Genomic DNA, 15,458 nt, shown 5'->3' on the forward strand with positions numbered 1-15,458 from the left:
TGTCTGACATTGATAGACTGTGTGAATCTGGAAATATGATTTAATTTGATAGTACAAAAATATTCAATTTTACCTTTATATGTTCATATTTGCAACCTATATTTTACTTTTTCAAGTTCCAGAACAGATCACTGAGCATGTTTGTGCCTTTTATTGGCATAAATAACATCTTTTTTCAATTCAGATTTGATGATTTTTGGGTCCAAACTGTTAATTAAGTGGTATTAAAGTGAAAATATCATCAGATTATGTAGATGAAGTTGGGCAAAAATAAATAAACACATACACATACACACACACACACACACACACACACACACACACTAAAACATGGGTTTGTCAAACTTTTTTTATATGTGGCATGTAAAAGGCAAATCAGGCAATCACAAGAACTCAAAAAAAGTCCAAATAAGCTTTGACTTCCAAGCCTTAAAGGTTCACTGCAGCAGTGATGTAGTAAGACAGTATTAACTCTGGTCCTAGAGGCCACTTGCTATAGAATGGAAACAAAAAAGAAGTACATACATAGCTACTGTAGAAACACAGTCTCGCTCCCCCTTACTCTACATTTAGCCTCTAAGGTAACAAAAACTATTCTCATTTTTTCATGCTTATACACCAATGAAAACATAATCATGAAAATGATCTTCTTTCCATAATTAGATTTTCATAAATCCCTTTAAATTTTACATACTGTAGTTTTAAATCTTTGTCATTTATACAAATTCGTTCATTTTTTCATACAACTACTACTACTACTACTACTACTACTAATAATAATAATAGTAAACTTTACTTGTTTCAGTACAAATAAAACCATACCACATGCAGTAAAAAACAGACAAACAATATAATGCAGAAAGTCATCACACAACAAAGGCTTTGGTTCTAAAATGTGAAGTAACACTGAGCTGATTCAGTGTTTTCTCCTCGGGCAGGCTGCTCCAATGTTTAGGAGCCGTGACAGCAAATGTCCTCATTGTGTCTTTAAGGGAATACTTCAACATTTGAGGGAATAATTGCATTTGTGACAGAAACAGAGAGTACTTTCCTATGTTTTTAGTCAGTTTGGATTTTAAAAACGTTCTCTGTGAGGCAGTTTTGAACATGTTGAAAATAAACGTATTTGATGTTTGTGCGCATACAAAACAAATAACACACATGGATGCATCTGACTTTTTGCCTTTTAAAGAAGCAGTAGTGTTTGCCAGATATCTTAAAGCTGCAGTATTTTTAGCGTCTATTGGGAACCACTTCTACATTTACCTTTCAGCATACTGTAACCCAAATGTTCTTCTGTATCTAGTCCTTGTCTATGTTCATCATGATTCATTCATTCATTCATCATCTGAACCTGCTTTATCCTCACTAGGGTCACTGGATCCTATCCCAGCTACTTATGGGTGAAGGCGGGGTACACCCTGGACATGTCGCCAGCTCATCACAGAGACAAAGAACCAATCACTCTCAATTTAGATTAACCAATTTACCTATCAGTGCATGTCTTTGGATGGTGGGAGGAAGCTGGAGTACCCGGAGACACAGTGAGAACATGCAAACTCCACAAAGAAAGGTCCCACCCCCATCGAGTGTTGGAATTGAACCCAGGACCTTCTTGCTGTGAGGCACGACTGCTATCCATTGCACCACCATGTCACCCGTTCATCACAATATATATGTATAAAATCTGCATTCTCTGATTTTGTCTGATCACAGACTAGTAGGAGTGTTAAATATGTGATTTACTGCTCTACTCCATGTGTGAAGATTAGAAAAGTTCCTTCACTTTTCCAGAGTATGAAAGAACATCAGGCGGTCTGTGTTTATTATTTTGATTTGGAAGAGCTCCAACAGGAAGCTATATATCTCTAAGATTACAGCTTTTCCCCATGATTTCAGCTCCTGTAGCTTGAAACTGGGTAGATTTTGGTCCCTGGCACATTGCCAGCTTTTTAAACCCAATAATAAAAGAGAAATTTAGTGTTGTACGTATCTTACGTTAAATGAAAGTTGAATTTGACTTTGACTAATTCTAAAATGTCGGATGGACATCACACATCATGAACCAAAATGGAGAAGAAGAGGAAATGTAATGTTATAAGTTGTCTGCTCAATCTTTACATTACAAAGTTATTTTGCTTGAAGAGTCTTTTTATGTTTGCAAGTCTAAGTAATATTCTGAGTAATATTCTTATATAATAGTAATACTCTTTTTATTTTAGAGGTACAGTCAGTGTCAGGTTTGATTTGTGTGTGTGTGTGTGTGTGTGTGTGTGTGTGTGTGTGTGTGCGTGTGTGTGTGTGGTTTTGATGAACTCACACCTGTCTGTGCTGAACTTAGAGGAGAGGTCAGATTTGACCTAAAAGATCGAATTTTACATCTTTAGAAAGTAGTTGTGGTAAAGAGCATAGAGCAGAAAAACCAGAATATGAACTAGGGGATTTTTGTGGTCAAGACATGCTAGCCTAATAGTGCAGGTGTTGAGCAAAAGCTGTGCACATGCAAAAGCATGTGCTTTTCTTAGAATTGGCTTATGGAGTGACTGACATGTTCTGCCCAGTAACTACCATTAACCAATAATAAGCCTACGACGAATGACGTCACTGAATAATGGGAGTCTCCAAGAGTCACTATAAAAAGGTGACAAAGGAAACTCTTTTTTGGCGGGCTTTTTCTTTTTCTCTCTGTGACGAAATGTGTGTTTGATGCTAGATTTCTTTTTGTAACTTTTTTAATTTTTGTCTGAAGCAATAAACTTTTTTTAAACTTTTTAAAACATCAAACCTTCTTTTTTGGTGAGTTCTTCCTTTTCTCCTGGTTTGGTCTGTCCATCTGAAACGTAACTGGTGAGTGAAATTTAAATTACGTGACCCCCCTCTGATAAGCAGCCTAAATGGAGTAGTCCAGAGCCACTGTTCATCCCAGAATCTCTAGAACACGCAGCCTTTTGTCCAGATAACCGGAGATATTTGGTACCGAGGTGGTTTAAAGTTAAAAGAAACTGGGGCAGTAGTTCATTAACCGAAATAAATTGTGGTTTCTGAGATTGACTGCTAGCTGCGTGTTTACATTAGACTTATTTCCCTCCAGGATGTACCTAATGATGACCTAAGATAAATGCAAAAAATATATACTCTTGCTCTGAGCCATCCCAAAATTCATGAATTTTTAATAAAACACTGGAGCCAAAAATAGGACCAAAATTGGGACTTGAAAAGCTACCCAGGGGTCAGTGCATTTTATCGTGAAAACACGGCTTGAAATGGTCTTATATACTGCTAGAAATAAAGACACTGTATTAAATTTGATGATCCTAGTGGTTTTTCTAATCCAGACATGTGGATTTTTCATGAATCTCAGTCTCATTCCAGGTTTCATGTGTAACTCATCGTGTCCACTCTTGTTACATACAGAACCTGCCCATTTAAACACATATAAATCGTGAGTGATTTTGCAACAGCAGTCATTTTTGTGCAACATTCTGCCTTGCATAATTAGTACAATTCCCAAAATGTACCTGTGAGCGAATAAAAAGATATTCAAAAACATAGTAGCGTGTAATTTTCGTGTCATTTTTACCATGTTACATGTGGATTTTTGCATAAAAATAATATAAAATGTGTTTTATCTGAAAAATAGTTTCTCTATTATCTCAGTATATATTTATTTTTAAAATAGACCCAAAGTGCTTCCAAACTTGCTTCATAACATTAGTCTACACCTGGTTTGAATTTTTTGCCCCCATGTCCTGTTTTTAGGGACCAGTTTCATAGAAGGACCCTCCTTCATTTCATCTGTGTACACATTCACATATTAATACTAACCTTGAGTTTTCTGTATTTCTGGCGGGCGAGATGTCCCAGACAGGCGGCCTGTAGATGCACCAGCCACCCAGTGACCTGCTGGTCCCTCTGCTGCTCCAGGTAACGCAGCACACCTCGCTTCATAAACACCTACGATGCAGCAGGAAGAAGATGCAGGCTGAATCAGATGGATTCATTATGTGGACAGAAGGTACTTCAGAAGGGTTCAAACATGTTCTCACCCTGCTGGTTCCCACTATGATGCTCTTTTTGTCCAGATCCAGCTCAACTAGTAACTCCTCCACCGCCTGAGAGACAGAGAGTAAAACCCATTCAGAGTGTGTTCAGATCAGAGGCCTGGTGTTGCTGTTGTGCGTCATCTGTCTGACCTTTCTCTCATCGTGGCTCACAAACATTGAAGCGTAACGTTTCATAATTGGAGGAGACAAAGCCTGGAAATGACACCTGAAGTCACTCAAAGTCATGTGCTCTGGATAACCTGAAAAAGTACAAGCATAAATCTGCAATCAAACATAACATTCATGTAAATCCACAAAGATATTAAAGGTAAAATTAGTCCAGAAAGTGAGTTTGAACATGTTAGTCTGTGACATGAAATTTCAGTGATCTCTACTGATACAACACAAACACAGCAAATAAAAATGACAATCATTATTATTTAAGAAAAAGATAAATAAGACAAAACTACAACAGCTCTATGACAACTAAAAAATTCCGTAAAAGCAGGAACTACACTTGTACATAATAGATAACATTCTTTAATTGTTCAAAGATCATTTTATTTCTTAACCCGTAAAGACCCAGTGGTACTTTTATGTCAGCTCCCAAATCAATTTTTCTCTATATTAAACTTTCTTAAGTGATTTATCACTATTTATTGTAATATTAAATTCTATATTTTGAGTTTTTGCAGTGCAAACCATGCATTTTCCAATATTTAATTCACTAATCATGTACATGTTCATAAAACTCAAGAGCAAATTCAAATGTTATTATATCAAAACAGAGAAAACTGCACAAAAAAATTACTTTTTCAGCAAAATATATTAGAAACTGAATGTCAAAACAAGTGTGTCCATCCACTGTCATTTATCAAACATCATGGGTGAATCAATGTTGTAGAAGATGACAGTGTTTCCATGGTAACTACAGTCTCTGAACATCCAGATGGGTCATATCTAATGACAATGAAAAGATGACAAACTGCATTTCACACCAATTATTTACATGCATTGATAAATGTATGGATCGATAAGATTTATGGATCAACAGGTATTGAACAGTTTACATCAGTAGATGCTTTTGGCTGTTTGGGTTTTTATGGGTTAATATTATTCAAGAAATTTCCTTTTAAAAAAGTTTCTGTTTGAGGACTAACTAAATTCAAAGCACTTCTCATTATTAAGAACTAGAAGAAAAGCCTCAAAGGAGATCTTTTCATTAATAGTACCCTGGAAAAATTTTCACAAGAAAAATATGTGTTATAGTGTTAATTCAACAGTAGCTATTGATAGCCAATGTCAATCAAACTTTCTAAATACAGAGGCTCATTGAGGTTTCCTTATCATCACTTTCTCTTTGTCTCTGACATACACTGTTGGCCATGAATTTGGAATAAAATATTTTTACCTCTTCTCATGAAACGATTGTGGCACAATGTGATTTATTCTTCACAGATAAAGTGTAACTGGGACTCAGTGTGTAATCAGCGTGTAACCTGGTCAAAGGTGATTAACGATGTGTAGAAATAGGAATAAAAAGAGGAATTTGTTTGAAAATAGAATTATTGCAACTTTATAGGCAAAAGTGTGTATTAGTTACCTCCGCCAAGGAGGTTATGTTTTTGCTAGGGTTTGTTTGTTTGTCTGTTTGTTTGTTTGTCTGTCCGTTAGTGTGCAACATAACTCAAAAAGTTATGGACAGATTTTGATGAAATTTTCAGGGTTTGTTGGAAATGGGATAAGGAAGAAATGATTAAATTTTGGTGGTGATTGGGGGTGGGGGGGCCCACGGGGGGGGCACAGACCAGAAAATTTCATCAAAATCTGTCCATAACTTTTTGAGTTATGTTGCACACTAACGGACAGACAGACAAACAAACAGACAGACAAACAAACCCTGGCAAAAACATAACCTCCTTGGCGTGGGGGGGCCCATGGGGGGGAGCCACTGATCAGCCTTGGCGGAGGTCTGCGCTCTCCGAGTGCTTCTAGTTCCTTTTGCTACGAGTTGTGTTCAGGCAGGAATTCTCACACCTTGTTTTATCAAGACTATCTACACACATTATCTGATGTTAGAGTATTTATCCAGCCCTCTCCAAGGTAATACTGTGTGTTTGAGAGCGTTTGCCAGAAAGAAGTATTTTAACTTGATAAATGAGTAGATCAGCACTATAACACACTTATTTATTTATTTCTAATAATGGCAAACTCACAATAAGAAGTTTGTAATGTGTTTCTGAAAGAATTAAACCATGAGCTGTCCCCACATTAGTACAATTTTAATCCTGTAATCTTCTAATTTCAGGTTTTTCTTGGTTTAAGGAGCCCGTGCTGTGGGTCCTGTTTACTCAGCAGCCCTGTGCCAGTCCTGATAAGTACAAGCAGGGTTTTCAAAGTAAAGTGGAGTGTGGACATAAATAAATAAATCTGCTCAGTTGGAAGCAAACTTTTCGTTATGAGTTTGTATTACCTCGAGGTATAGAGTAAGCTGGATGTTCATAATTCTTCTTCTCAGGTAAGTTTTAGTCTAATTCTACTATCTAGATGCAAAGACTGGTGAGCTCATGTCGGTGCATTAATGTGATATTAGATCTGTCCGTGCGTATGATGCAGATGTGCTGACCTGTTCGGTAGAGCTGCAGCGCTGACAGGATCTGCGTGGAGTTCAGCTGTACTCTGAGAGCAGGGACGTCAAAGCCCCCACTGTCGGACTTGGCACTCATACACTGAAGGAACACAGGCCGGGCTCGACGAATCAGGTTCACCAGAGAGTCCTAGAGGGCGGGGCCAAAAACAATTGCTTCAAGACATACTTCTTTGAAAGTTGGCATTGATGAATGAACTGCCAAAAAGTCCATGAAGTCTCTTTACAATTGAAAAAAATTATTACAAAAGCAACATGTTAGTCAGATTTGTTGTATGTACTCGGTGCTTATCCATGTTTTTAATCAGATTGTGGGATCATGTGCAGTTGAATCATTGGTCCAGTTTTCTTCAATGAGAGATCAATTACTGCAAATGTTTACCTTGACCTTTTGATTGAAAATGTGGCACCAAATGTGGGGGGGTGGGCTACACATGACAAATTCATGGTGCCCAGCGGATATAGATTACAAGTTGTGATAATTTCGTGTAAAGTCTACAGGAGAAGAGAGACACAGAAGCCGGGAGTCAGACTTCAAAGTTAAGTTTTCTTTCATTTTCACACCCGTTACAGCTGTTACAGTCCTTATGAAATGCACAGCTATACCTTCAGTTGTTACAGTGCGTACTGTACCCCCCCAAGACGATTTATTTTCTGAGAGGCCCAAAACATTTACTTTTCATGGGGTCCACAATTGGTGACGGTGCCCCAGATTATCGTTAACGAAAACTAACGAAATGACGAAAACTAGAATTGAAGAAACATTTTCGTTAACTGAAATTAATAAAAACTATAATTAAAATACAAAACGATAACTAACTGAAACTGTATTGTGTGCTTATAAAACTAAAACGTCTAAAAATGACTGATTAAATTCCCTTCATTTTCATCTTTGTCAGTGTCAGATTGATATGATATGCTCGAGCAATTTTCGCTGGCGGCCCCATATGGCACTTCATGGTCTGTCACTTCATGTCACTTGTTGTTTAGAGTTGGCTTCTCGTCTTCACTCTACCTGGCAACACGGAGAGTAAAGTTGGGAGAAAGCAGCAGAGTCCTGTATGGGATTTCTCCATGGTAGATAAGGAAGATAAAAGATATGAAAAAACTAAGCATTTACAGAAAATTGAAAACTAATAAAAAAAAAGTTGCAAACCTGCTCTAAAAACTAATTAAAACTGCAATGAAAAATCCTAAACCATTATAACCTTGTTGGGTACTGCATTTTGGTGGGTTCCTAAATCCAATATTTCCAGACCTGTGGATTGGAAGGGATTTCTGGATTCCCAGGTTTTCTTTCTATGGGGTTAAGTTAAAGATATTGTCTATCGAACAAAGATACGGGACATTAACTCTTTCATGCATGACATCCACATTTGTGGACACATAATTTAAGCTCACTTTCCAGAGGGTTATAAACAACAATATTTTCCAAGCCACATGGGGGCAGTCTCTATAAACTCTAAGTAATATAATGAAAAAAAGTATCATCTTAGTTTTAGAATTTAGACTGCTCTGTGAGCTCATAAAGTAAACCTCTGAAGACTCAGCTATGGGTTTTCTGTTCACGTTTGTGGAAAAGAGTTTCACCGCTTTATAAAAACAACTACAACAAAACAACAACAAAAAACTGTCCACTGCAAAGGATATTCCATAAAAAAATGCATCTGAAAAAGTGTTGCATCATGATGTTTCCAATATAGGCAATTATTTGATTAGAAAAAGCCAAAACTTGTGCTTTCCTGGGTCTCAGGAGGTTAAATATTTTCTTAATAAAGCCATTATTTTAAAAAAAATTCAAAATGCATTTCAACTTTAGCCTAATTTTGAGTAATAAAATCAATCTAAAAAAATTTTGATTTTTTTTTTCATAATTCATGCATGAAAAGGTTAACAACCGGAAGCAATCAGATCACTGATCCCATTGATAAATCTATGCTGCAGAGAACATGGCAACAAATCCAGTACTGTCTGGATGGGCTTCATGCAACTAATGATGCCCATATAGAGGTAGATTACATGAGGCAAAAAAATTCAATATCTACTTTTCATTTTGTAATAATTTTCACAGATTTGTCTTTTCATTTCCTTTAGTAATAAATGTGTTAAACTGTAAATAGACTTTATGGACACTGAGTACTTGGATACGTACTGCCTGTAGCTTTACTGCGATGCACTGGGAGTGTCTGCGGATGGCTGCCATTCCCCCGCTGAACGTTTTTCTGATGGTGCCATTTCTCTGCAGACAGCGTTGACTGCTGCCCTCCAACCCTCCAAGACCTCGACACAGAGGTGGCAGAGAGATTCTGGGGGTAAACATGGCCTTCACCTCCGCTCTGAGGACAGCAGGGAGAAACTGACTGACACATGTGGCTTTACTTTATGACATAATTTCTCACTGAAAAATGACATATCACTTTGCAAATTACAGTTTATTTTTGCACCTTACTGTTTGATCCTGTTTGTCCAGATTTTCCACAGATTTTTTTTTTTATTCTTCTAATTTGTTATGTACAGTGTGTTTGCTCTTGTATTCTACTGTTATTCTTATATTGTATTTTTATGTTTGTCACGCTGCTGCATTGCAATTTCCCATTTTGGGATCAATTAGGTCAGTCTGTCTGTCTAATTATTGTAATGTTTCATCCATTTTCTGAGCTGCTTAATCATTAAGTGAAAAAAGGTATGTGGAAAAGTCAAATATAAACCAAATGTACTGTTTTGACTTGTGTTGTATATTCAAATAAATTTGCCAGTGCTTTGATTTCAGTAATATCTTACACGCAGCAGTGTTTGTCTGTATCATAAATGAAACACACTATTTCCCATAAAGTTGTAATCATTTTGTTTTCTGACACATTCCTCTTTTATTCCTATTTATACACATCAGTAATCACCATTCTCCAGGTGCAATGATTCCATACTGAGTCCCAGTTACACTTTATCTATCAAGAATAAATCACATTGTCACAATCATGTCATGAGAAGAGGGAAACGATGTATTACTGTTGACACTTCATTCAATCTTTATTTAACTATTAACTAATAATTAAGGTATATCTTCATTTTAACACATACTTCAAACATAATAAATTAAAGTAAAAGATTAACGGCGAGTCAAATTGACCTACAGTTAAGTTTTGATGTATTATATAAAAAAACAAAAATGCTTCCTAAAAGTACTTTTCCCAGATTTAGTGTCCGTACATGGAGAATCTGGTGCATGTAGGTTAGAGATGATCACATTCGTCATCGGGTTCACTTAGACATGAGTAATGCAGATCCATCTCAGCCTTCTGGGCTTTAAAACACACTCACATGGTGGAGTTCTCCAGCAGGCAGATGGCGTTCAGAGCAGAAGGGTTGTTCTGGATCAGACCAAACCACCCGGTCAGGTCATAGCGAACCGGGTCAGCACCCATCAGGTGGTTCAGCTCACACTGCAGAGGCTGTTCGCACTGACGCACTGCGGGGGACGCACATATTCAACATATCCATACTGAATTAACATGCTGTGTGTTTTAACCCATAAAGACCCAAACAGCCTTTGGCAACCAAAATCATCTGCTGATCTAAACTGTTTAATACCTGTTGATCCACTAATCCTATCAAAACATGTAAATAATTGGTGTAAAATACAGTTTGTCATCTTTTCATGGTCATCAGATATGACCCATTTGGACACTCAAAGGCTCCGTAGTGAATGTGGAAACACTGTCATCTTCTAAAACATTGATTCAGCAGTAAAACCCATGAAGTTGGATCAATGACAGTTGTTTTTATGTTCAGTTAATGATACAGTTTGCTGAAAAGTCACTTTTTCTTCAGTTTTCTCTGTTTCTGATTTAATAACCTTCAAGTTTATTCTGAGCTTTTATGAACATCTACATGATCAGTAAAGTAAATACAGGAAAAATACATGATTTCCACCGAAAAATATGCAAAATATGGAGGATAATAGTATAATAAATGGTGATAAATCACTTAAGAAAGGTTAAATATAAAGAAAAATTCATTTGGAAACTGCCACAATAGTAGCTCTGGGTCTCTATGGGTTAAGGAGCCTGTGTGTGTGTGTGTGTGTGTGTGTGTGTGTGTGTGTGTGTTTGTGTGAGTGTGTATATGTGTGTGTGTGTGTGTGTGTGTGTGTGTGTCTTTACCAGTGTTGCTGTAATACTGGCAGACTCTCTCCAGGGCGCTGTTCTCACTGGAGGCTGGTGTTACCATCTCCTCATCCAAAACCCATAACAGACCTCGGGGGTCTCCATCTGCCGCCCGGACCTTGAACACACACCCAGACACATGCAGTTCATAACTACCACTGAAGAAGAAAATGAGTTTCTGGTTACTAGTTGGATGAAATGAAACTTTAACAGAGCAAACATTCAGTCTTCTTCAGTAATGAGGGGCTCTATTAGCAGGGATTGTGGGTAATGTGGTCTTAAAGGTGGAGTAAGACCTTCTAATACAACGACCATATCAGTGGACGGCCCAGTGGGGGTCAGGAGGGCAGCTGGATCATCTGCAGGAGCGCTGAAGGGAGTGAAGGGTATGTCTGTTCATTATGACTTGGCTTACTTCACCTTTAAGTGTAGTTATTACAGAAACTATCATTTGATCTGTTACATTTTCCATGATTTGTTTTTTTTTTTTTTTAATCAGGACATTTTTACCCCGCCCCCCAAAGGGGATGCAAGGGGTATTGTTTTTGGTTCGGTTTGTTTGTTTTTTTGTTAACACTCTAACAGCAAAACTATTGGTTGAATTCATGCCAAATTGGGTTTATAGATTATCAGTGACCTAGAATAGATGTAATTACATTTTGGGAACAGTAGATCAAAGTGCAAATTTTTTATGAATTTTTAAAATCTTTTTTGTTCTCCTATTTACTTATAATGGGCAACATTTTAAATGTCTATAAAAACATCAATTTTGTTTCAATTTACTTCAAACTTGGCACACATATAGAGGCAATTGATATGCTGACATCAGCACATGCATAGACATTATGACATCAGCTGGATCGAAGCCAAAATAAGCTACAATATGTGCGAGGGGCGGGGTTTGTTGTGCCTGGCACCACTTGTTAATTTCCAAGCTGCTGAAAGTTTGAGAGAAGCTCATGACCCAAATGTTACCCCTAAATATCTGACTGAAGATCTCACCTTATATCAGTAAACTGAACAACACAGCAATCATTCCTGCCTGTGACCATCAGGTTATATAATTCCACCTTATAACCACATAATTCTAATTACACACAACAATATTTTGGACACTTATTCATATATATTTATTTTACTTATCAGAGTGATAATATTTGTCCAGTACATATTGGACAAATTGCTGTTGTAATTGTGTTTCAATAGTGTTTTAATATGTATATTAAGGCATATATTCATATTTAGAGCTATATATGTGTATATTTAGAGCTTTATATATATATTTTGTAGTATTGCTCATTTCTTTCCTATTACATTTTCTGAATCTGAATAAACACTGAAGCTGCTGAAACACGAGAAGCTATTAACTCTACCAATTAATTGTGAAGACAAATTTTATTATTTATTTTCTTCGTACAAATGATCATATAATGCTTTCTGTTTTGTTTGCCCGTACAGAACTGGGTCAAAGGGCTTTTGTTTACTCTGAACCTTATGCATGGAATCAGCTGCAGAAAGACTGGAAACTGACTGACTCTCTTTTAGCACTTTTAAGTCCAAACTGACAGTTCTTGAGGCCGACTCCATAACTTCCACTTGCTTTTCTTAATCTACTTGTAAATGTTGTTTTTTACTAACTACTTAATGTCAAATGTGTCTGTTATATGTGTTTTAACTGTGTAATCTTGTAACTGTGTGTTGTATTTGCTGCCTATCTTGTCCTGGACTCCCTTGTAAAAGAGGTTCTTTTTTTTGTTGTTTTTTTTGTTTTGTTTTTATTAAAGCATAAGAGACATAACATCTTCCAGTCACATTAATCTGTTACATATTCCTCACAGTGTACATATTCAAAAACATGTTCTCCATCAAACAAGGTGCAGTGAGCCTAATACGTTTCTAGTTGTCTCTGTAAAAGAAGTTCTTAATCTCAATGGATCTTTTCCTAGTTACATAAAATCTGAATTACCTTTAAGCATATTGTAATTCATGGTGTCTGAGAGGAAATGAGACTTCCATGAGGCATCTATATCTGTAGAAAACCTACTCTGTGATACCAAACTGTTTATCTAGTCACATGCATTTCCAGGCAGGGAGATAAAATACATGATTGACAGCTGTAATTACCAATCACTGTTCAGATACTGTCAGGCGTGACATGGACGTGACCCTACAGCTTATTAAAGAGGCTTCACTTTTTTCAGTTTCATGAAACAGCAGCAAGTCAATGATATTTCTGTCTTTATATTTAGCGTAGCGTTTAGAGAGAGTTGCAGAAGGAAAGTGAGTTTTTAAAATCATGACATGAATGGCTCCTGCAAGTTTAATTCAACATCATTAAAGCCTCACATACAGATGAGTGATCTTCAATCTTTAACTTGAAAAAATCCGATATACCTTACTAGGGGTGTAAGAAAATATTGGTTCTGCAATATATCGTGATATTTCATTTCACAATACAGTATCGATATTAAAAAGTACTGTGTCAATATTTTTAGGTATTTTTTTCAAATGTAGATATTGCGGAGGTTCATTTTAGTTTTTTTGTTTTTCACTTTTGTTTATATTTTCTTTATTATTATTTAACACTCTTAATAAATAATATTAGTTCCTTTGTTGGGATTGCACAAAAATTATGTTCTGATGTTAGTTATGAACTAACAGAATATGAACATTTGAACAGGATCTTAAACTGTAATGTCTGTAAAAAATAATTTAATTTTGAACACAGGAACATTTTGCGATATAGCATTAGATCCTGTTGGGATCAAATAAAAATATGTTTAGTATTTGTGCTTATTTGTGGTGTAATTCCATTCTTCCAGGACATAATCTTTTAAAAAAGAAACAAAACCACTAAAAACTTGCCTTTCTAACAGTATTGTGATATATCGTGATATATCGTATCGTGATCCGAGTACTGTGATTTGTATCGTATCGTATTGCCAGATTCTTGCCAATACACAGCCCTGTACATTACGTGGATCTGAACAGAAGTTTCATAAAGTGTGGAAATTTTTCTTAACCTTTTTTGACAATCCTACGACACATGTACAAGGCCCTTAAGTTAAGATGTATGTGTATGAAACACTATGATATGTAATTTTATTTATATCTACAGTGCCAAATTGTATATGCATATAGATCTGATGACATCAAGGGATTTGGGAGGGTTAAGTGGGTTTTGTTTGATTTTTTCTTTTTTTTTTATGTGTGTGAATACCTGTGTGTATTCTGTATTTTGAAATTTAGTAAACATATCTAAACATGAAAGCCTCACATACTTCATGATTTTTGTAAGAGGTGAGTTTAATTGCACCAACCAGGCTGCTTGTGGAAATCTACTGGAGCTTTTAAAAGAACTAGACATTTTTTGATAGAGGCTTATTTGGATAGAATGGGGATGATTTTGCACCAAATGTATGACTATTCATTTACGTTCACACTAATGGCATAGACACCCACAATGTTCTCTGTTGACGGGGCAGTTTTCAGTGAATTTCACTTTTTGCAAATGCTTTGTAAATAACACTTTTTTTTGTCTCATTTCCATTGGTTTAATGGCAACAAAACCCCCGCAGTGAATCTGACCCTATGTACTTCACATGCAGTAAGTATTTGTTGTGTACCTGTGGAGGCGCCTGGTCGATGGTAGATACCAGCTCAGCCGGGCTGTTCTCCGGACACTCAAACTCCACTGGGATATTCTCCTGCAACAGACGGCATGTGTGTGAAACAATTTATCTCAAATGTCAAATTACTCATTATGCAACTAAAACTGTGTAGATGACCAGTGTGACTAAAGCATGAGTAAGCCCAGTGTTGTCATCTGTCTGTGCTTAAAGGATCAAAAATAGTGACTGCTGCTTCATGCTTTACTCTGAAACCTGCTAAATTTGAAATATAAGCAGTGAATTTACTCATAATACATAATACATGATACATAATAAAATACAACTCACAATATTCCATACTTTACACTCAATATTTGGTACCATATAGTAATATTAGTATTCATTTGGAGAGGGGATGTGGCTAAAAATATAATACACTGAGCAATTTTAATCACAAATAGAATACACCATTTTGACATTAAACTACAATATTCAGATAAACTCAAATATCGAGGCTTTATATAACTTCCCACAGTTTTTTTTTTTTTTTTTTTTTTTACATTATATCGAGGCTGTAATATCCTCTATTTCATGTCAGTGAGGGTTTATCATCTAGGTTCTTCAGTCAAACATCAATTAATCACTTGAGTTACCTACTAGATGAGGACATTTAAACTGACCTTGAGGAATCTGGTATCTCAGCAACACCTCTATATTATAACATTTCTTGATGTTATTGTGTGCAATGAAACTCTCCTATTAAAGGAGCAGAAAATATTCATAAATTGCTACTTTAAGAGGGAATGACAAAGGCTGTCTGCAAGCATGGATGATCAGTGGAAGTACTGTAGTCTATCTGATATTTAATATTCCCCTACAGATTCCTTGATCAGTGTGCTATCTTGAACTGACTTTTGTAATTTTACCTGGTTTTCAGATTTAATTTGTATAAATGTGTACTTTGAACCAGTTTAATGACGGCCCGAGGTACAAA

General features: G+C 36.3%; 1 protein-coding gene across 2 annotated transcripts in view; it reads right to left on the bottom strand.

Annotated features, from left to right (window-relative positions):
* Positions 1 to 15,458, bottom strand: part of myo18b (myosin XVIIIB) — a 50,920-nt gene that overhangs the window by 20,435 nt on the left and 15,027 nt on the right. For both annotated transcript variants that reach the window (XM_030150989.1, XM_030150988.1), the window contains exons 14-21: positions 14,480 to 14,560; positions 10,851 to 10,971; positions 10,009 to 10,156; positions 8,843 to 9,026; positions 6,670 to 6,820; positions 4,194 to 4,303; positions 4,047 to 4,112; positions 3,826 to 3,954 (exon numbers count right to left, since the gene is read on the bottom strand). In XM_030150989.1, the coding sequence (XP_030006849.1) occupies positions 3,826 to 3,954; positions 4,047 to 4,112; positions 4,194 to 4,303; positions 6,670 to 6,820; positions 8,843 to 9,026; positions 10,009 to 10,156; positions 10,851 to 10,971; positions 14,480 to 14,560 (990 nt within the window). The remainder of the gene's footprint in view (positions 1 to 3,825; positions 3,955 to 4,046; positions 4,113 to 4,193; positions 4,304 to 6,669; positions 6,821 to 8,842; positions 9,027 to 10,008; positions 10,157 to 10,850; positions 10,972 to 14,479; positions 14,561 to 15,458) is intronic.

The sequence above is a fragment of the Sphaeramia orbicularis genome, chromosome 12, assembly GCF_902148855.1.
Source record: "Sphaeramia orbicularis chromosome 12, fSphaOr1.1, whole genome shotgun sequence".
Classification (NCBI taxonomy): Eukaryota; Metazoa; Chordata; class Actinopteri; order Kurtiformes; family Apogonidae; genus Sphaeramia; species Sphaeramia orbicularis.